This window comes from Leucopleurus acutus (assembly GCF_964270905.1).
Source record: "Leucopleurus acutus genome assembly, chromosome: 2".
Lineage (NCBI taxonomy): Eukaryota > Metazoa > Chordata > Mammalia > Artiodactyla > Delphinidae > Leucopleurus > Leucopleurus acutus.
In genome coordinates, this window is record NC_139143.1 from 97,861,206 (window position 1) to 97,884,920 (window position 23,715).

Consider the following 23,715-nt stretch of genomic DNA (forward strand, 5'->3'; position numbering starts at 1 on the left):
TTGCGATTTTAGGACAAGGAAAGCATATACCCTTTCTATTGGTGACAGCTATTTAGGTTGCTTCCAATCATTTGTCATTATAAGCAATATTACTACAGAAATTCTTGGAAATATCTCCTCGTGTACACGAGCAAGGCCTTTGTTCCAGTCTGGATAACAGATGAGCGTAACTGGGAGTGGAACTGCTAGATCATATGGTTGGTACATCTTCAACTCTACCAGAATATTGCCAGACTACTCTTTTGAATACACCAATTTCTACTCCTATCAACACTGCATAAAAGTTTCTATTACCTGTATTGTTTCAATACTGGTGTCATCAGGCCTTTTAATTTTCATCCACCTCATCCACCAATATTACCTCACTATGGTTTTCCCTGATTAGTTAAATACCTTTTCACATATTTATGGGCTGTGTTTCTTCTGTTCATCACTTTTGCCTATCTTTTAGTTAGGTTATTTGTCTTGTTTTTAATTCATAGGAGTTCTTATAAATTGAGGATACAAATCCTTTTTTAATCATCTGTGTGGCAAATGTCCTTTCAGTTTGTGTTTTATCTCTTTACAGTTTCTTTTAATGAAATGAAGTTCTTAATTTCAGTGTCAATCTTTTTCATAATGGTTTTGTTTTTGTGGGTTTTTTTGTTTGTTTTTGTGTTTTGAGAAATCCTTTCCCTCTCTGATATCATGAAGATATTCTCCTTTATTTTCAGAGGGAGTACAGCATACTGATTGAACAGACCAATCACTCATTGTGATATGACCTTGGGCAACTACCTCTCTGATTTTTCTCATTTGTATAGGACAACTATACCTACCTCATAGATCACTGTGTGATGATAAATGCACCATCATCTGTAAAGGGGTCAGTATGATGCCTGGTAAGTAGTAAGCATTCAGCAAGTGTTAGCTGGCTGATCATAAGTATTGCTCTAAATCTGTCTTCCATACTTAAATCCTTGATCCATCAAGAATTTATTTGTGTGTGATATTAATTTCCATATATGCAAGGATTATAAATATAGACTCTATATTCCATTCCATTGGTCTATTTGTCTCTATGCCAGTAACACACTGTCTTCATTACTGTAGCTTTATAATCTTTATATCTGTAGAGAAAGCACTTCTCATCTCTTGTTTTTCATCAGGAATGTTTTGGCTTTGAGTTCTTAGCCCTTTTTTCTTTCATATACATTCATGAATGACCTGGTCAAATTCCACAAAAAAACTGCCATTATTTGCTTGGCAGCACACTGAATTTCTATCAATTTGGGAAGAACTGACATCCTTTAAAATATTTAGTTTTCGGATAGGCACAATTCCTGAGAGAAATGTGTTTAGATTTCCCCTTATGGTTCTGGATTTTCCCATTTCTCCTTTTAGTTTAGTCAGTTTTGCTTTATGTACACTGAAGCTTTGTTATTAGGCTTGCTAGATACATACAAATTTAAGGCTTTTATCTTCCTGGTGAATTGAATTCTTAACCATTGTGAAGTGACTGTCTTCATTTCTAACAAAGTCTTTTGACTTAAAGTACATTTTATCTGATATTAGTACAGCTGTACCAGCTTTCTCTTGATCAGTTTTTCCATGGTATGTTTTTTCAATCCTTTTACTTTCAGGCTTCGTTGGATTTTATTCTTTTACCAATCTGATACTCCTGGTCCTTTAAATGGAAGGTTTACATTTAATAGAATTATGATATATTTGGATATTTGAGCTATTTTCTCCTTTACTATGTTTACTGGTATATTATATTAATTGATTTCCTGATATTCAGTCCACTTGAATTCCTATTTATTTGTTTTAAATACACTGTGGGTTTGGTTTGCAAATATTTTGTTTAAAATTTTTACATCTATGTTCATGAGTAAAGATTTGCCTGTAATTTTCCTTTCTTGTACATACTGTTCTTGTCTAGTCTGGATATCAAGGATATACTATTCTCAGAAAGACTGATAAAGTGTTCCCACTTTTCTAGTTACCTATAAAATTTTATGGAAGGTTGGAATCAAGTTTCTTAAACGTTTGGTAGATCACACTTGTAAAATCACCTTGGCCAGGTATTTTCTCAGTGGAAAGATTTTAAATGACTCATCAAATTTCCCTATGGTTTTAAGCATTAGAGATGCCATCCATTCACATTACATTCTACCATTAGATTTTTCTAGATTCAATTTTGGTAAGCTGCTTTTCTAGAAATTGTCCATTTCTCTTAGGTTTTCAAATAAAATTATTCAGGATAATCTCATCTTTTTAATGTCTGCTGCATCTACATTATATCCCCTTTTCTCTCTCTTTTTTTTTCCTCAAATAATCTTGCTGTAGATTTGTTAGTCTTTCTAAAGAACCAAATTTGGGTTTTTAAAAATTTTCTCTATTGAATCTTCGTTTTAAATTCATTAATTTCTGCTATTATTTCTTGCCTTCTACTTTCTTTTGAGTTTTTTGTTTTTTTGTTTTAACTTTTTAAAAGCTGGATACTTAGGTCACTGAGTCTCTTTCCTTTTAAAATATGATACAATATAAATTTTGCTCTAAGAACTAATGTAAGTTGTATCACATAAATTATAATTCAGTCCTAAGTCATTTTCTAACTTTATTTATGATTTCTTCTTAAATCATACCATAAGTTACTTAGAAGTATGTATTTTCAAATGAATATGTTTTATACATTATCTTCTTGTTAATTTCTAACTGAACTGCACTGTGCTCAGGGCATGAAATCTATGTGATACAGATTCCTTCAAATTTGTTGGTTTGGCATGTGGTCAAATTTTTGGACCTGTTTCATGAATGTTTTAAAAGAATGTGAATTGATTAGTTGCTTGACACAGTATTCTGTATGTCCATTAAATCAGTGTGACCCATATTTTTAACTGTGACTCACATTAAGAAATACATTTGGAATCTAAAAAAATAAAACGAATAAAAATAAGAAAACAGAAACAGACTCACAGATACAGGCAAGAAACTAATGGTTATCAGTGGGGAAAGAGAAAAGGAGAGGGGCAAGATAGGAGTAGGGTATTAAGAGGTACAAACTACAATGTATAAAACGAATAAGATGCAAGGATATACTGTACAACACAGGGAATATAGCCAATGTTTTATAATAACTTTAAATGGAATATAATCTATAAAAATTTTGAATCACTATGTTGTACACCTGAAACATAATAATGTAGATCCACTATAACTTTAAAAAATACATTTGCATTGCAACCCTAAATACACTTAAATGTAGAACAAAATCTCCACACAACAGTACTTGCCCTTATTATGTATGATAACCGCATTAACATGTATGTATGTGGGTGTGTATGTATTTAATGTTAGTTGCAACACCTGAGATTGATTTTATAACTCATTAAATGGGTCAAACACACAATTTGAAAACACATCAAGCCCATTAATTGTGCTGGTCAAATCCTCTATATTATTACTGATATCTGACTCCTGATTTTTACCTATCAATTACTGAGAGGTACGTTAAAATCACATTAAGCTAAGAGGGACTCTCAGCCAAGAGGGACTCTGAAGCCAGACTGACTAGGTTGAACTCCCATCTCTACCACTTAAAAAGGTAACCCCAGGAAATTTACCTAACCTCTCCTGCCTCCTAGAGTTGTTAGGATTAAATGAGTTAAAACAGGCAAAGCCCTGCCTGGGCACATAGTAAGCGCTCAATAATTGTTAGCTATTATTATTTTTTTCAAATCTGCATGATCATTTTTGTTATTCCTTTGTTTCAATTCTGTTATTCCTGTAAACATTTAATCATAGTCATTTTATACCCTGAAGATCTTGGTGACCTGATTTTGCTTTTGTTTTCTTACTCATTTTGGCTTGTTTCTTTAGGTATTTGGTAATTTTGTTATTGTTGTTGTTGTGAGTCTTTATAGGCCTGGATAAAGGATGGCTTGCTTACCTCCAGAAAATATTTGATCTTACTTCTGCTAAGTCCCTAGGAGTATTTCTACTTTAGTATTTCTAAAGTGCTTTCAAAAGCACTTTAATGGATTGGGCTTTCTTATACTGTACAGATAGAATAAATCAAATTCCAAACCAGTGTGTAGACAGGCTTATGAATTCAGATTCTTATGGGAGACTCCTTTCCTCCACCCTGAGCCAACACCAGAAATATACAAGTTTTCTTGTTTCTTTTGGCTGCACCACATGGCATGCGGGATTTTCATTCCCCGACTAGGGATTGAACCCGTGCCCCCCCTGCAGTGGAAGCATGGAGTCTTAACCACTGGACTGCCAGAGAAGTCCCTATACAAGTTTTCTTGCAGTTCCTTTAGCCAGCAGATTTTTCCAGGCACTAGGGATATAGCAATGAACCTAACAGACCAAAAAATACCTGTCTTCATGGAGCCAAAGTGAGCAGGGGGTGTGGGAGGAAATGATAAAGCAGTCTGGGCCCGGATTACAGGGCCTTTTAGCCACGATGAGAACTGAAGATTTGGTTCCAGGTATGATGGGAAGTCACTGGAGGGTTCTGAGCAGAGGAATGACATGACTTGATTCATATTTTAAAAAAGCACTCTGGCTGCCCTGTGGAAGTCAGTGTGAGGGATCAACAGCGGAAACAAAAGAAACAGTTGCAAGGCTAATGCTCTGCTGGGAGATGTTGGCAGCTTGTACTAAGATTGTTGCAGTGTACATTGTAAGAGAGATTAGGGATATATTTTGAAGGTAAGGTTTCTGATAGGTTGGATGTAGGAGTGGGTGGGAGAAAGGGAACAAGGATGGCCCTTAGGTTTTTGGCCTGAACACTGGTGTGAATCATGGTACCATTTCCTGAGACAGGGCAGACTAAAGCAAGAACATGTTTGGGGAGAAAAAAACAATTGATCCATTTTGGATGTGTTAAGTTTTAGATGCCAATTAGATATTCAAGTGGAAATGTTAAACATATGAAACTCTAACTCAAGAGAGAAATTATGACTGGAAATATCAATTTGAAAATCATCAGCATATAGATGATATAAAAGCCAACCGACTGAATGAAATCATCTAGAGTTGTGCTGATATAGTAGCCACTAGCCACATGTGGCTTTTAAAACTTTAATTAAAATTAAATAATATTTAAAAATTCACTTCTTTTTGCACTGGCCACATTTCAAGTGCTCAACAGTCACATATGGCTAGAGGCTACTATACTGGACAGCACAGATACAAAACATTTCCATCTTCACAGAAAGTTCTATTAGAAGCACTGATCTAGAGTGTAGGATAAGAGGAAAAAGGATAAAATCAGGAGGAAGGATATGGATGGACAGAAGACAGAGAAGGAGAGAGGGAAGAGGGAAGGGAGAAGAGGTCCAGCAACAGAACCCCAGGTACTACAAATGTCAAGGATTGGAAAGATGAGGAAGAGAGGGGAGTTATGAAGACAGAGTGGCCAGTGAGGTGGAGGTAAGCCAGAAAGAGGGTGATCCTGGAGGCCAAACGAACAAAGCACTATGAGGAGGGAATGATCAGCTACAGGAAATATTGCTGAGAAATCAAATATGCGGACATCTAAAACTGATCAACGTATTTGGTAAAATGGAGTTCTCTGGTAACCTTGAAAAGGTTTTAGTATCATCATGGGGCAAAAGCCAGAGTCCAGTGGTTTGAAGAGAGAATGGGAGGTGAGGAAGTAAAGACAAGGAACAGTGATGTTATTTTCAAGTTTTGTGGTAAAGGGGAACAAAGGAATAGGTCTATAGCTAGAGCGGTCCACGAGGACAAGTGATAATTTGTTAAAATATGAGAGCTATTACAACTTAACCAACTTGAAAATTAAACACAGGAAAACCTTTTAGCCCATTATTCAATTACAAAGTACACGGTCCAGTTTACTATATTGTTCATACTTCAATATCATTTTTCAATTAAATGTTCTTTCAAAGTCTTAGATGACTAGCCACTAATTTCTTTTTCTTCTTCCTTTTCTTTGTATGGGTTAAAGGAGGATATTGGGAAGATAAAAGCTAGATTTTTCACTGACTTTCAAGTTCAAAACATCTGTCTGTGTCAGTAATTTTTTTTTCAGACTAAGAATTTTTTAAGCCTTGGCTGGATCTTTAAAATGGATCTCACATAGAGTTACATATAGATGGTATCCAAAAATGTGGTTCTACTTTTTGTTCCTTTTTATTTTTTTTAATCAACAGTAGGTGTTTTTTTTTTCACTTAGAAACAGAGACATTATAGCATATTTTTTTCTTATAGCAATGTCAAAACCAAATCAGCACCTAAAGAAAATTTCTGGGTTTTCTGAATTAAAAAAATAAAAAATCCTAAGAGATTCCCCCTTAGAAATGAAACGGGGGGAATAAAAGCTAAACAAAAATCAAATATGTAAAGACATTTGAAACAAAGAGGTTAAACAGTAAAATGTTTTAATTTTCACATCTTCACATTTATGAATTTTTGAGTGGGCCTAGAGATACAGAATTTAAATGTATTTAAAAAATATTTAAACAAAATAGTTATACCTTTACCATTTCTAAGTTCATGATAAAAGCTATAAAATACTGTATTCCATACTGATAAATTAATGGGACAGTGGTAAAGCAAAAAAGTATAATAGTTGAGCTTCCTATGTTATATATCTCTCTGGATATGGTAAACATGAGATAAGTAATTTAAATGTATATCTTGAGGATAAAGAAATTGGGTTTTGAAGACCTAATACTTACCATGCAAACTGTTATCAACTTCAATATTTTCAGACATCATTGAATTGTTTGTGCTGTAGCTCAGCCCAAGAACCATTTGAAGATCTGAGAGATTGAGTTGTGCTGTTAGTTCACCACTTCTATCCCCAACCTACAACCATAAGCATTTATACTTTAGAGTAGTATTTAAAGTAAAGAATGGTGAAGATTAGTTGAAAATGTTGTCAACCTAAAACTGGAAGAAACTAGAGAGATGAAAATAGTTATTTTAAAATTATAATACTATGAATGAAATGTGTTTTTTCATTAATAGTATTTTAAAGAAGAAAAGCGACTAAAATATGACAAGAGGACAGATAATTACATTCTACCAATTCCTTACTTCTCTAAATATTAGATTGCTCTTAATCTCTATGATCACCTTAAATAATAAAGTAGGTTACTCTGTGACACGTTAACTTGGCATCACATGAATACAATTTCCTTAGAATACTGTATTTCCATCCTATAGTAACAGTATTTATTAAGCTAGCACTAGATATTATACTAGGTACTTTTATATATACTTTATCTCTAATCTGTATAACAATTTGCAAAGCAGATATTATTATTATTCCCATTTTACAGATGAGAGAAATGATGCTCAGAAAAGTTTCCAAGCTCAAATAGCCAGCAAATGGCAGAACTGTAACAGGAACCAGTCCTTGATTCTAAGAGCCATGTTCTTCCTTTCATACCATGCTACTTTTCCACGTAGAGATGGGGGGACAGTGGAGGCACATGTTAGTAATTCTCCCATTCCTCCATGCTCAGCCCTTCCTTCCTGTCTTCCTACATCAAGGCCAGTGCAAACATACCCCTGATCTGTATCTCAAAATGCTCTGTGCAGTTCCTATGCCAAGAGAACAATATATAATTAAATTTATTACTCAGCCATATAGGAGCATTCTAGAGAAATAATAGGGCTGCAGATCTGTGAATCACAATAGCACAGATAACAATTTTTTAGTTTCATACCTCTCTTGAAATTTCCAAGTGCTTTTCAGCAAAATGCATCGCTTGATCATGATTTCCTAGAGCTGTGTATGCATTTCCTAAGCTCCAACATGCTCTTCCTTCACCAATTCTACAAAATAATTCAAAGCTAACATGCAGTTATCTGAAAGGAGGTCTGTGTGAAGAATAAAATCTATCTAGTAGTAATTAAAGGCATAAACAATGCTTTGGGTTTATTTGGTCTTTCTTATAAAGAACAAACTATCATAATACTAGAGACATACAGTTGGCCTGCTTCAAGTTCCACATCCATGGATTCAACCGTTATCTGAGAAACCCCCCGGATACAGCCAACTGTACTACACCATTTTACATAAGAGACCTGAGCTTCCATGGCTTTTGGTATCCATAGGGATTCTAGAGCCAAACCCCTGCAGATATCAAGGGACGACTGTATTAGAATAACCACATAATAATGAACTCAGAGTCAAGTTTTAAAATGGAAAACATCCTTTTTAAACATGCAGTATATTATAAATAAAGTCTCAGGGATAGGTCTTGCAGTTCAACTACCCCATTTTCTTTCCATGGCATCCTTACCAGGATTCAGTCTATAATCATTCAGTCTGTATTTGAACACCATGAGGAAGAGAGAACTCACCTCTTGAGGTAGCATACTTCATTTTGAATAACTGTACAGAGTTCTTCATACTGAGATAAAAATCTATCCTACTAAAGCAAACATCACACACTAAAGTCCTGCACAGATATTCTGTTTCTTCATACAGTTTTTTAAAAGAAAGAAGAATTAAACATCAACATTTAAAAATCAGAAGATTTTATATGAAACTCAGGACTTGCAGCTTCTCTTGAAAAAAGAGGTGGCTCTGGATCCTCATTCCTGCCAGGCAACACTTAGCTGGAATTGAATAGCAGCTGTCCCCTTAACACTGTTGGGCCTATTAATTTCACTACAATTTTCACACTGATCTTGTCAGGAGGGCCTTTGCAGGCAATTGAGTTTGTGACCTATTTACTGATCTTGGTTCAAGGTTATATGGAACCATTCTAATCCTCTCTAGCCCTTCAAACAGTAACATACAGAGGATGTTACTGAAACAGAGGAAATACCTTAAAAAGGAATTAAAAAGAAAACAAAGGAAACAAAAAAAGAAATTTAAAGGAATATTCTAGGGATTCAACAATGTATCTATATTTTATCATAACTATAGTGAAAAGGTATATAACTTACCTATCATTTAGCTCTTGAGCAATTGCTAAGTGCTTTAGATGATAGTCAATGGCCTTTTCATAGTCTTGAAGTAAAGTATATGTGTTTCCAAGACTGTAGCAAGACTGTGCTTCTACAGCTCTGTCTTTAAGCTGTCGAGCCAATAGTAGTGTCTTTCTGAAAAAAGAAATTAATTCTTACATAATGGCTATTATAACTATATTGGCTATAATAACCATAAAATAAAACTCACTTTTCCTCCTGCCTTTAAAGTAAATCTGTTTTAGATCCTAATGTCCCATATTTTCTCTATTACTTCTAGATAAAATGAAAAGATGTCCTTGAAACACAAAAAGCAAATCCAGACTTTTAGAATAAATGTAGAAGTCCTATTAATTCCCCAGAGAAAAGGAGAACAGATGCATGAGATCAAGTGCCTCTGAAGATTAACACAGTATTTTTAACATTAAAAAAAAACTTTCACTGTTGCAGCAGTGCAATAACGTAAAGTAAGTTTGTCCACATAACCTCTCTTTTCAATCATACTGTTGCCTTTACATTTTGTCAAAATTGAAAATACTTAGTTAAAATTGTTATGTATAGGCCATTAGTCACTGATTCATGAAAAATATTAAATGCTACATTTAAGTATTAACCAAATTCTACCTTGTGGAATCAATGAGAAGCTAGTGTAGCAATTAAGAGCATGGACCCTAGAGCTAGGCTGACTGGGTTCAAATCCCAACTTTGTCAGTTAGTAGCTCTGTGACTGGGGCAGGTCACTCACCCTCTCTATTCACTAATTTCCTTTTACATAAAATGGGGAAAACACCTCACAGGGGTTTGTGAGGATTAAATGAATTAGTATATATAACGTGCTTAGAATAGCATCTTGCTCACAATAGATGCTAATAAATGTTAATATGTTTTGTTATTATTATCATCAGTGCTTAAATCTACAGATGCTTTTTGGATCCAGTAATTTAAATGACACTTTCCTATAATTTCTGCCAAACAGTATAAATACTTCATATCATTTATAACTATATGATAATGTGATAGTTTTTTTTAAGCAAACAAACCTGAAATTACATGTTTAATGATGATACCTTTAAAGCTGTTACCTTGGGAGGCTACCCGCTTGTTCTAACATTGCCTGCCCTCTCAAACACTTTTGGAAGACTTTTAGAATTGCTTCCGGCCCTGTGGCACAACCCTTTCTGGCACGCTGTTATTCTTTGAGAGTACAGCTAATTTGTAAATGGTTGGAAGTCTTTCTGGAACCAAACTCAATTACTAAAGTAGGTTTACCAAACTACTGCTTTCTGTCCTTTCTATTATGGATCTATAATGTTAAGAGAGTTTTCTTGTATGGCCCTGAAAACAATTCCAAAGAAGAGTTCCAAAAATATTTTTAATCAATATTTTTGGAATATATGTAAAGTTCTGAGTTCTACCTGTTTGTGCGTGTGTGGGGCAGGGGTAAATTTCATTACTTTATACTCATGCTTCTTTAGTCAGACAGCCACCATCCACTTTATTACAGAACTTTTCAGTATTTAATACAAGTACATCATTTATTAAGACTTTTCTATGTGTTTTGGATTTAAAATATAAGAAACTTTTGTATTTAAAATCAAAACATATGCTCCTTGTATAGTGATGTACTTTATTTGGAAGGATATTTCACATCTAACTAGTCATAACTAGTCAACCAACAAATATCAACCATTAGTTGAAGTTTAAAGGAGGATGGGATGACATTCTAGTTTTTTAGATGGACCTAAAGCAATTTTACCTTTTTTTTTTAGATGATGAACTTTCCAGAACTCTCTCATGGATTTTTCAACAATAAAATATAAATCAATCAAGACTGTGTCTTTGGTTCAGTCAAACTGGCTTCTGCCTAAGGTCTGTATGGGCCTTCAGTTCCCACTAATTAGAGAAAACTCTGAACAATCTAGAAAGCACAGGGCAGGCAATATGAAGCAGTTTAAACATTGCTATCATGTATGCTTCAAGTCTACAGATAGATTAAAGAGACCCTGCCACAGAAGAAGCTGGGAGTACTAACTCCTCGAGTAAGTGAACGGGGGCCTCAGCTTACAGCAAGGATCAAAGCTGGGCAGAGGATGGGAGGATAACTGCTCGATAAGATGGTAGGATGATGGCGGGAAATTCAGTCATCACTGGAGGAAACTAGGGCATCTATTTGTTACCAAGCTTTCTTGTGGCCTCTCTACAAAGCCGTAACTGGTGGTGGTGGTGTGGGAGCATATAACTATACACACCATACATGCTAAACAGGTTTAAAGGATTTTAAATGTTTAGAATCTCATTTAAAATAATGTTTTAAAGATAAAAGCTAATAAAAATATAAAGGGGCCATACTGCTGCTATTAAATCTTAGGTACAATGATATGTATTGAGCACCGTGTGCCAGGTACTGTGCTAAATAAGTGCTTAATATATTCTTTCATTCAATCCTCATAACAATTCCAAAAGCCAAGTATTGATATCTTCCATTACAGATGAGAAGACTGAGACTTAGAAAGCCCAAGGTTCTGCTGCTTGTATGCAGCAAGGAAGTTTTAAACCCAAAGCCTATGATTCTTTGGATTGCATAACTACCCATTTTACATTTATCTACAGAAATATTAGACTAACCTATAGTATTCAGAGGCAGTTTCAAATTCACCAAGAAATATATACGCATTTCCAAGGTTGCTATATGCTCTTCTTTCAGCTGCTTTATCTCCAAATTCTTTTGCAATAAGGAGACGCTGAAACAGAAAATTTTAATTAGATGTAACTATATAATAAAACTAAAGAATAATCTAATCACTGTTCAAAACACTGATGGAGAAAACGACCTGGCTCCAAAGCCTTGCATCATACCTGCTCATGAGCTATAACTGCATCTCTGAAGTTGCCAAGGAGGTAATGCGTGTTTCCAAGATTGCCAAAGGCACGTCCTTGGGCTGCTCGGTCGCCCAAAGCAGTCACTAGTGATAGGTTTTCCCTAAGTGATAATAAAAAGTTGTGAAAAAATGAGTTTGAGAAAAACATTTATTGACTTTATTTACAAATCTAAACTCTTTATCAGGAAAAGAATATTTAAATAAGCTTACAACCATAATGTGCCACATTTAAAAGATATAGCTATGCTGGAGGGTGATTACAGGAAATAATTGGGAACATTTTACTCAACCATTCAGGTAGGTTTCTGCCCAGAGTCCAGGACAGAGTTAAACTTAGAACCCCTATAGCTAAACAGTTCTATGAAATTCTACTGATAAAAGACTAAGTTTACTCCAAATAACCTAGACTAACTATTGATGCTTCTTGTTTGTGCCATTAAGTGGCACTGGTCTGCAGTTTAAATGAAAGTTTTCCTGGGGAGGGAGGGGATTACTTCTAATACAACACTATAACATTTTGGCAATGATTTGATGGTTTATTTTACTTACTAGTCTATGATTTTAAAACCTTTGCCAAACTTAAAAACTTACTACTGGCTTGGGTGGGCCACATGACTGCTGATGCTACTCACTCATAATAATCCACAGCTGCCTGCAGAGCGTTTCTTACTTCTTCTGGAAATTCTACGTCCTGAGGACCAGGGCAGCCAAAACTTTTCCCTTTGGCGTGATACACATTTCCGAGATTGTAAAGTGCTCTTGCTTCTCCCACCTAGATGAAGATAACAGCAGTTTACAATTTGAAATCAGAGGCCAGGTATTATAATGCTATCACATATATTTATTCATGAGATCCTTGACATTACGGTCAAGAGAAAGAAATGTTTACATTAGCCATCCATACAGAACCAAACACATGACTACCTATGAAAGAAGGACCTCTCGTTATTTCTTTTTTCTCATCTATTAAAAATTTTTCATTATGTTTCTCTTTTTCTTCCATTTTTCTACAAATACTTTTTTTTGGTATTAACTTTTAGATAAACTACAGTATAATTAAATAGGATTAAAACACAAAGCAATTTCAATGAAAACATTTGGCCTACCATCTAATGTTTCCTTATTACCTTGTCGTTAAGCTCTCTGGAAATATCTAGGTGTCGCTGACAACAAACTACAGCTTCATCAAAATTCCCAAGAACCTTTAAGGTGTTTCCCAGATTACCACTAGCTTTAGCTTCCCCCAATTGGTCTCCAATAGTCCTGGGGTGAAAAAAAAGAAAAAAAGCAAATGGTGTGTTAAAATATAAAGCAGCCAGAATACAGTTTTCCCTAGAGAACAGTTGACATGCTTAAGGTAAGAAAGACCCATTAGCCTTGAAACCTTCCTTAAATAAAAATCTTAAACTTACATTTCTGTATTTAAATTTAATTAGTTTTCATTCATTTAATTAAACTCTAGCATCATTTCACTACTATTCATTTACTTAATTAAACTGTGTTCAGCCTAAAGATTAGTTTTAAAATTCAATGCTAATAAATTAGAACTCACTAAATGTACTGAATTGTTAGTTTTTTTAATTGAATGAAAATGTGTTTTCAAGTGACAGTTAATCTAGGGAGAATTCAGCTTAAATTAATTACCTTGCAAGAGTTAAATCATGATGATGGTATTCTAATGCTTTGGCATAATCATGCAAATAGAAATAAGCATTGCCCAGCTGGCTGTAAATAGCGCTAAGTGTTTTTAGGTCTTCAGTTCCGACTTGAACTGCAGCTTCAAAGAAGGACACACCAGCACGGCAGTCTCCTGATTTACACAGACGCTCCCCTTCCAACGCCAGTTCTAGGCAAGAAGCTTCCATTCTATAAAATTATATAGGACAGACATTTACAAGATTACATTACAAATGCACCACAGTGTTTTAACTTCCAGTAATATAATTTAAATGTGGACTGTGGCTACTCTTGCTTACAACAGCAGCCTCTATCATTGAAGTATATATACATTATTGATAAAAGAGGAAACTATTATTTATAGCAAAAGCTTATTTGCCTATTCAAATGTCTCTCAGCTACAGAGGTCTTTTTTATATGATAGCTAAAGACCTCTATATGGAGCTGATGAAATAAAATTCGTGTTTTATGGCAAGATGAGAAAAATTTAAACATAAAATTTTTCTTTGACGATTTGGCCTCCTTCCTCCCCTTTATTGTGTATTGCACATCTGCATTAACCAGACATCTTTAGGAGACAACATTCCTTCTTAATCTCATCAAGGGTCACAACTCCTTAGGAGATAACCTTCCTTCTTAATCTTTAAGGGGGCACGATGACCCCATGACCCACTACTTGCTTTGTTGACCCATTACTTGCTTAGTACGTGTAAATCTGGATTGTGTAAAATGTCAATAATAAGTCATCTAATGTACAGCCCTCTGTCTCAAAAACGTACATAACTCAAACAGGTAGAACAATTCTCGGAGTTTTCTGAGAGGTGTTCCCGGGTTATAATCTTCAATTTGGCTTAAATAAAATTTTCCATTTCTTTCTTAGATCCACTGATTAATTTTTTCATCGACAGAGCTCATTTTACTTGCCTCACCCAGAGCAACCTACTTTACCAATGAGAGAACCTAGTAGTTTTTCCTAAACTGTTCTGAACTGTGGCAGACTTACAGACTTTCTGAGAGTCTGGGGAGAATAGGGGTGCCTGTGGGAGGTGAAGTCCTATAACTAATACTCTTCTCTATCCAGGTATGCAGGTGATCTACTCAACCTGTCCATCAACCCCTCCTACCACACATCCCTATCTCATACTCGTGTCCATGCACGTGCATGAGCACACACACTACCACCCCCTTCCCCGTCTTATCACCATAGGATCACCTATACCTTAGAAAAGCAGAGGAGCAAAATATCTTGATGCACAAGGTACACTTCTATGAAAGAACTAAGTGTTAAGAAACTTTATGTTAGGAAGCAATGATTTAAAGATCTGCAGAAATTCTAATTCTCAAAGCCTGTCACTGAATTTTAAAAGCCAGAAAAATTAAGTTACTATAAATATATCTAGGAGAAAAAGCACCATTACTTCCGATTCTAATCCTAACCTTTAGTAGGTGCCCTTCACCAAAGTTGCCATTGTGTTTCTTCAACATTTTTATGATTTCTGCCATGTCTATGTACTACATAATCATTCACTTAAATGTGTTTCTAAAATTTGGCAAATTCCTTTAAATTGGCACACGCCGTGAAAAAAAAAAATCTAGTTTCATCCAAAGCAGTATCTACGAAACTGTGAGTTTGATGTGATACTTACATTCATTTTCTAATGCACCTCGAAACAAATATGGAAGTATTAAAATAAAAAAGCGAGTAAAGTTACCTTATGTACCACCAGTGGTATAACACCATCCTTTGGAAGACTCTGATTTAGCTCATCAAGCATTTTAATTTTTGGAGCAGCACTAAATTATTCCTTACTACAATTAGCTTTGAGCAACTCTACCAGAGTGGTGGTTCTTGATCCTGGCTGCACAGCAGCAGAGCTCACATGGAGCATTTTTTAAAACTCCATGCTGGGTCCCACTCCCTTGGGCATGAGGTCTGTCCCCAGTATTGTTTAAAAGCCCCCAAGTGGGCTTTCCTGGTGGCACAGTGGTTGGGGGTCCGCCTGCCGATGCAGGGGACACGGGTTCGTGCCCCGGTCCGGGAAGATCCCACATGCCGCGGAGTGGCTGGGCCCGTGAGCCATGGCCGCTGAGCCTGCGCGTCCGGAGCCTGTGCTCCGCAACAGGAGAGGCCACGGCAGTGAGAGGCCCGCATACCGCAAAAAAAAAAAAAAAAAAAAAAAAAGCCCCCAAGTAAGTCCAATGTACAAGACAGGTTGAGTATCACTGCTTTAACAGGAAATATGAGTTAAACCACCACTCACCCTAAACTCATTCAAATATGATTACACTTTGTATTTTTAGTAGCAGGTCAATTAATATGTTTCTTCAGGTGCTGTCTTTTAGTCTATAAAACTTCAAGTTTCCTTAGAGTCATAAATTAAAATGGAATTGTAAAAGTGGAAAATGAACCAGGTGAAGCTAAATGAAAAGTCTGGACTAAGATTAATAGAGCCAATTAACAAAGGTTCAGAGCAGACTTCTGGCTCAGAATAAGCAGATGAAAGTAGTCATCTCTGACAGGTAATTTTTAAGTTTTACATCCAGGTATCTTTTTCTAATAATTCAGGTGATTTAGCCAAAGGCTACTGTTTGTTCACAGTTAGACTAGTGACTTCACCCTCACTTTATGGGTCAAAGTAAAATAACGCAAGTTAACCTCTTTTTAACATTTTGCTTCAACATTAGACTAGGGGGCGGGGGTGGGGGGAGAGCTAAAGCACGTGGAAATATAAATCAGTTCACTGGAAACCTTAAACTGCTGTATTTATTTTTCTTTATAGGTCATTTCAAATTTAAAAAGCCTATTTTTGTCTTTCACAAGTGACAACTGCCATTTGGAACTGTATTTTTGAAGATGAAAGAGTTAAAAAAAAGATTTTTTTTGTTTAAGGTTTTATGAGGTTACTGGTGTATTGCATGTGTGAAGAGAAATGAGTCAGCAAAAGATTAATATGTAAAAATGTGGTTTTATTTTCGCTAGATAAAGTACCTGAACTACTTGCCTCTATTTGTCTAAATACTAAAACCACTGAACTTCTAAGAATCATCATAGGGAAAAAGATTGGAAAAGATATTTTTACATATAAAATACATTGCTTTCTTTCTATTAACAAATTTTAATTTAAGCATGATATCAATTATGGAAAAAAATTATATATTGAGCAATTTCACTGCTAGGAATTTATCTTAAAGCTACACGTACACAAATTCAAAAGGATATATGTAAAAGGATGGTCACAGCAGCAAAAAACTACCAACAATTTAAATGCCCATCACTAGAGTATTGTTTAAAAAAAATTACATGCCACCATACAATGGAATACTAATGATGGCACATGATTTCACCGAGGGAGAGGTAGAGAAATAGTCACACCAGAACCATCAGTTCAGGATGATTAGGTTGCTGGCCAGGAAATCAGAGATAAGGCTATTGATGAAACAAAATTATTTTTAAGGCAGGACAAAAAAATTAACATAAAATTTTCTTTGCCATTTGAGCCATTACCCTCTCCCCTTTAGTGTGCATTGTGCACCTGCATTATACATTAACTAGATCCCCTCAGAAGACACAGGAATGCCTTCTTGCCAAAAAAAAAAAAAAAAAAAAAAAAAAGCAGTTCCTCCTGGAGCCAGCAGGTAACTCATTAAAGACACAACATTCCTTTCTCAATCCTGTAAAGGTCACAATAATCCACTACTCACCTTGCTGGATTATGTAAACTGTCAACATGTTACTTTGATGTAAAACCCTTTGTCTCAAAAACTTTTATGACTGTGCATTAACCTCTCAAAGACAGAACAGTCCTTAAAACTTTCTGAAAGACTGTCTCCCAGGTTATAATCCTCAGTCAGGTTGGCGCAAATAAAATTTTCCCTTTCTTTCTAAGATTAACTATTGATTAATTTTTTTGTCAGCACTATTCATATGTAAAAACTGGAAGTTAATAACAGTATATCCATATAAAACACAGAAGCATGTTCTTCAAATAAATATCTTCACCACAAATATTTGACCTTCTGGACTTAAACTTATACAACATTACAATGAAACCATCAATCCAAATGCTGTTGCTGCTAACAAAAGTTAGCTATAAGGCTGAATGGTATCATAAGAGCTACAAATTTTTAAAAAGGTACTTTACATAATTCTCACTGGAAACAGTGATAGCCACCTGGAACCCTGCTGGCTACACAGCTGTCCTTAAAGTGCATGAGGTGAGACTGCCCTACAGGAGAACCTACCTTAGAAAAGTCATTTCAGTAACGAATGCCCAAAATAAAGCTCAAAACTCTCTAGCTTATTAGAGTTTATTTTGACATATATTTTGGCTGTGGTATATTTTATTGGAAAATAAGTCAATATTCTGGCAAAATCTCCAACACCTCAAATATACCTAATTGCAAAACAGCCAACGCAGGTTGGTTTATAAATTTTTTAAAAGATCATTAAATAGTAACAGAGAAAGTAATTTCATATCCTGTCTCTATGAGAGAATAGAATTACTTCATTTGTTTATCAGTTGGGTTGAAAACAAAGAACATACCCAGAGTAGAAGACAAACCAGGAAAACAGCTCTCCATTAAAATACATCCCACATACAGAGTTTCTTTTATTCTTCCTAATGGCCTATTTAATTATATAATCAAAAAAGTACATTTCTAATAACTATAAAGACAATATTACTATCCTTGACTGAAATGTTTTCATTTTTGTTAATAGACTGAACATTATAGCTTTAATTCCTCATCTTCTGCACAAACACGTCAGTTCAATTTATTTTAATTTTTGTATTTTATTATTTTTTACTTTTCTTCTACAACTCAATTTGTTTTTTTACCTCCTTATTTTTGGTTTCTTGTGTTTATAGTATATCAATGAAAGCAAAAGAGGATTAAAATCTTGATGCTACAACATTTAAAAGAATTTAATAACCGATTTTGTCCAAATCTGACTCTCCCTTCTAAGGGCTTACATACTAATTAAGAATAAATGATGGGACTCAGGACTTAAGATCAAAGCAAGAGTGCCCTGCACCTTCTCCATTGTGCTGTCTTCTGTGGCAGTCCACTCTCTCATTACAGCCCTTAGCTCCACCTTCTATGTGTTCTACTTGGGCGTGGATCTTTTCCATTACCGGTCCTAGCCCCCATAAACAATTTTCATCCATCCAATTTACCACATATATCTAATTATTCCAGTTTACTTTATAAAAGGGAAAGTGTAAAACCATCTTGATTTAAATTTAAATTTTGATTGGTAACTTAGTTTTAAAGTGATTCTAACTATATATTATATCAAATTTAATTCTCAAAATGATGCTCTGAGATGGGTATTATTACAGAAGCGGAAACTGATGCTCAGTGACCTGCTTAAGATCATACAATGACAAATCTGAGAAGTGAAATCCTGTCTTTGTCTCCAAATCCAGTGTTCTTTCCACCACTCCACATTACCTCAAACTATTCTTCAGAAAGAATATTATTAATAACTATATTTATCTATCAAAATTGAAGAATTCAACACCAAAACTGTATTCCTTTACAACTTATGTGCAATAATCTAATTTTCACATTAAAGTACTGAAATGTTTGTTATTCACAGTAACAAGTATGAACAAGGACATTTCTCAAAGAAATATAAAACTAGAGAAACTAGTATGATGAACCTGATACATCCATCCTTCTACATCAACAATTACCAATATATGATACATTATCAATATATATTTCATCTTTACTTCCACCCTCACTCTACAACTTCAGATTCTTTTGAAGTATATTCCAGAATGCATATAACTTCATTAGTAAATATTTTAGTATGTAACTCTAAAAAATAAGGAGCCATTTTCAAAAATTATAATCAGGACTTCCATGGTGGCACAGTGGTTAGGAATCTGCTTGCCAATGCAGGGGACATGGGTTCGATCTCTGGTCTGGGAAGATCCCACATGCCACAGAGAAACTAAGCCCGTGTGCCACAACTACTGAGCCTGCACTCTAGAGCCCGCAAGCCACAACTACTGAGCCCGCGTGCCACAACTACTGAAGCCCGTGCGTCTAGAGCCTGTGCCCCGCAACAAGAAGCCACTGCAATGAGAAGCCCGGGCACTGCAACGAAGAGTAGCCCCCACTCGCCGCAACTACAGAGAGCCCGCGTGCAGCAACAAAGGCCCAACGCAGTCAAAAAATAAATAATAAATAAAATTTTAAAAATATATCATCACAGTACTATTATCATTCCTAAAAAAATTAACGATAGTTATTTAAAATCAATTGCACACTTTTTAAAAGTTTAGAAACAAATCCCATTTTACTATCAGTTTCCATTTCTCTCTGCCTCCACAAATAAGTTGTAAACTATTTCATAAAGCATTCTGATATCTCTCAAGAGGTTTCTTAGTGTCTGAAGAATTATTCCACTTCAAAATTACAAACTTATTGTGCCACAGAAGCTCCTCCAGAGATAGATGAGGACCTCCTCAATGAAACAACCAGATGGATAAAACTTTACATGCTAAGTGTTTTCCACAGCAAAAAAATAACCTATATTGGGCCATAACTCCTAACACAAGGGATACAAACTATTACCTGCAGTTATACAATAATCCAGTCAGTGTACAGAATGCTGATCTTATAGCACTGATGAAACCAGAGATTTGTTTGGTATAGTCTTACTACAAGCAGTTGAGTCTTAAAGTTCTTTTGGTGAAGTCCTATATCAATGTATAACCATGTTTGACCTATGCTATATCATGAAAAAAGGATGAATCTAAGACCTTCTTATAGGCAGAGGTACAATCCGCTCCTGCTTATCTATTATTGTTACAGTATTAAGAAGTAAACCACTCTTAAAAACATTTAGCAAGACAGATAAACATCTTACCAGGTTCATCTGATGGTTATGTCCAGTGAAGTTCAATGGACAATTCCATCAAATGTGGACTACAAGCCAGACCACAGGCTAGGCATCATGGCTGCCCTAAGGGAGCTAAATGGTCAAAGAAGGGGTGGCGGGGACTTCCCTGGTGGTCCAGTGATTAAACCTCTGCACTTCCACTGCAGGGGGCGCGGGTTCTATCCATGGTCACGGGAACTGAGATCTCACATGGCACACGGTACAGCCAAAAAATAAAAATTAAAAAAAAAAAAGAAAAAAAGGGAGTGGCAGGGACGAGGAGACAAACATATAAACAGATACACTGAATTTTAATACAGTTGGTGCTAAGAAAGAGATATGCACACGATATGTGAGGGCATACAGCCAAACTATGGAGTTTAGAAATGGTTTCTAAGAGGAGAATATTTCTGAACTGAATCTTAGATATTGAGTAGAATTAGCTAAACCAAGAAAGTGGAAAGGGCATTCAAGTCATAGGGTGTAGCATGAGCAAAGGCACTGAGTCATACACAGGGAACCAGAGCTCAAAGTGCAAGGTGAGGACTGGAAGGAAGGAAGGGTGAAGGAATAGGTAGAGGCCAGGCAATGGAAGCTCCTTTGTACTATATTAAGTGTGGCTCTGCCCTACAGGTGACTAGGAGCCACCAAAGGGATTAAAGCACAGGTTGCATGTTTATAGACAGAGCCCTCTAGAGGCAAATTTAAAAGACAGATTCCAAGAGGAGAGAATGGAGAAGGCAGGGAGTCTGGAGGGAAGACGATTTAGTTCAGTGCTACACTGAACTGTAGCAGTGGTGGGGAGGATCCAGATGGATGGATAAATCTGAGCAACATTTAGGAGGTAAAACTGGCAAGACTTCACAGTGGATACAGAGGTTCCTGGAACTATGCCCCACAGGGTAGAGCGAGAGCATTTCTATTAAAAGCTGATTTTAATTATGGTGAATGTCTTCCATTTTCTTTTATTTGAAAATTTTAAATTTTTAATAGAAATGCTCTCAGCTTACCTATATAAACTTCCTTGGCACCATGCCCTAACATGGACCATCTGCTCCAAAGCAAAGGACAGTAAATCTCCTCACTATTTCCTATGCATGTGTTAAGACATCCAAAATTTGGTATCAAACATCTTCACTCATTAGGGATTTGAATACTATTCAAAGCCATAAGTTCTGACGTTTTAAAATATTATTCAATATTTAACTTATAATAGTTTTGATAAGGAATCTATTCATGTCTAATCACCTTACTAACAACTGTCTTCCATTCTAATATTTGTTTGTCTTTATTTTAGTTTAGTACAATGACCAGAACTTCCAAAATAAATGTTAAATAATGATGATGCAGATATTCTTGCTTTCTTCCTAAATGTATCAGAAATGTCATTAATATTTTACCACTAAATTTTTTTTTTCTGGCCACGTTGGGTCTTCGTTGTTGCTCACGGGCTTTCTCTAGTTGCGGCGAGCAGGGGCTACTCTTCGTTGCAGTGCACGGGCTTCTCACTGCAATGGCTTCTCTTGTTGTGAGGCATGGGCTCTAGGTGTGCAGGCTTCAGTGGTTGTGGCACACAGGCTCAGTAGTTGTGGCGCACAGGCTCAGTAGTTGTGGCGCACGGGCTTAGTTGCTCCACGGCATGTGGGATCTTCCCAGACCAGGGCTTGAATCCATGTCCCCTGCATTGGCAGGTGGATTCTTAACCACTGTGCCACCAGGGAAGCCCCCAGTTTTACCACTAAATATTAAACTATTAGTTTATCATGTTTAGAAAGTACCCACCCATTCCAACATAATACCCATTTTTTAAAACTCATTTATAAAAGATCACTAAAAATTTTAACAGAAAAATTAGGTCATTCAGCCAAACCACACTACAAAATCCATCCTCTGCCCTCAGAGATTCAGAAATATATTTCATTTTTATATTTGCATTATATAAAGAGTAACAAAGTTTAAAGTAACTATTCATAAACTCTTCCTCAGAACATTAATAAACTATAGTAAATAATTGGTCTCTACTACCATTTTCCTATAGAAAGGATATAAAAACTTATAACAACCACAACAAAAAGAAAACACTGCTTAAAGGAGATTCTAACTATGGCTAGTATATTTTTAGTAATTTCAAATTTAAATTTGAAATGATCAGAGTTAAATACACGTTTAAATAAGTATTAAAAATTACCCGCTAAGAAAGCAGTAGTCTTACCTGTAACGAACATGAAAAGAATGGTCTTCCCTCATGCTTATCAGATTTTCCTCCATCGAGTCATATTATAAGCTGGGTATAATAAGAAATTATTTTATTTTGTGCCAATCCAGTTCTACAATGTAGAGCTGTTGCAGAACATTGTCCGGTTAGTATATTAATGAGTTGATGTTAATACATCCTAAGCTCCTGCTTCTTCTTTATTAATAATGAAAGGAGGTCAATGTCAGACAGCTTAAAGGTTCAAAATGTGTCCCAAATCCTTGCGTCTCTGGCCCTTTCAGCAGCACTTCAGCAACATTTCTGCAAAAGGAATACAAGATGTTTTGCTTGAAGTCCTATTTGCAAAGAATAACCTAATGTACTTCCAAGCTGTATATAATCACACAGGTAACTTCACAGACTGTTGTCATGTCAATTACGGGAGAAAAACAGCAGAGGGCTTAATTGTCAGAGGGCTTCTAAATAAGGATGTGAGTATATGATATTTATTTGAGACCTGTACTTTATTTTAAATTGGTTTGAAATAAATAATTTTATGTAATATTTTCTATTACAAACATAGAAGAATATGTATGATATTAGTATCTTAAAATTATGATACTTCAAGATTTTAAAAACTGCTATTAACAAGTAAAATGAAATTTCAATAATTCATTTGAACAAGTCAATCCTAAACTCTGTAAACATATTTCTTCAAAGAAGATGTTTGTGCTGATAATAATATTACACTGATATTCATTTGTTCGCAATGCACATCCTATTTAAAATCTTTGAGGATTTTTAAATGTTTTCACTGAGTAAATACAAAAGAAATTTAGGAAATATGTGTATGGTAGAATGACACAATAGCACCCACTTTAAGATAAAGAACATTAGCACTGCCTTTGAAGTCTCCCGGGTGCCGCAACCTAACCCATCTAAGGTGATCTCTAAACTGAATTGTGTTCATTATTTCCTTGCTTCTCTTTATAACTTTGCCACAACTGTCTGTATAGGTTTAAATCATATATTGTTTAGTTTTGTATGGTTTTGTTCAACATTATGTTTCTGAGATTCACCTCGCTTGTTGTTGTACACAGCTACAATCTGCATGTTTTACTGCTGTA

At 35.4% G+C, this 23,715-nt stretch overlaps 1 protein-coding gene across 1 annotated transcript in view; it reads right to left on the minus strand.

The window, feature by feature from the left end:
• The window catches only part of GPSM2 (G protein signaling modulator 2), a 48,767-nt gene extending 26,071 nt beyond the window's left edge, over positions 1-22,696 (minus strand). Inside the window, exons 1-9 of the mRNA XM_082834341.1 lie at positions 22,607-22,696; positions 13,467-13,688; positions 12,950-13,085; positions 12,455-12,594; positions 11,800-11,923; positions 11,569-11,684; positions 8,923-9,078; positions 7,692-7,800; positions 6,696-6,825 (exon numbers count right to left, since the gene is read on the minus strand). Coding sequence (XP_082690467.1) covers positions 6,696-6,825; positions 7,692-7,800; positions 8,923-9,078; positions 11,569-11,684; positions 11,800-11,923; positions 12,455-12,594; positions 12,950-13,085; positions 13,467-13,688; positions 22,607-22,662 — 1,189 coding nt within the window. The 5' untranslated portion in view covers positions 22,663-22,696. The remainder of the gene's footprint in view (positions 1-6,695; positions 6,826-7,691; positions 7,801-8,922; positions 9,079-11,568; positions 11,685-11,799; positions 11,924-12,454; positions 12,595-12,949; positions 13,086-13,466; positions 13,689-22,606) is intronic.
• Positions 22,697-23,715: the final 1,019 nt, after the last annotated feature.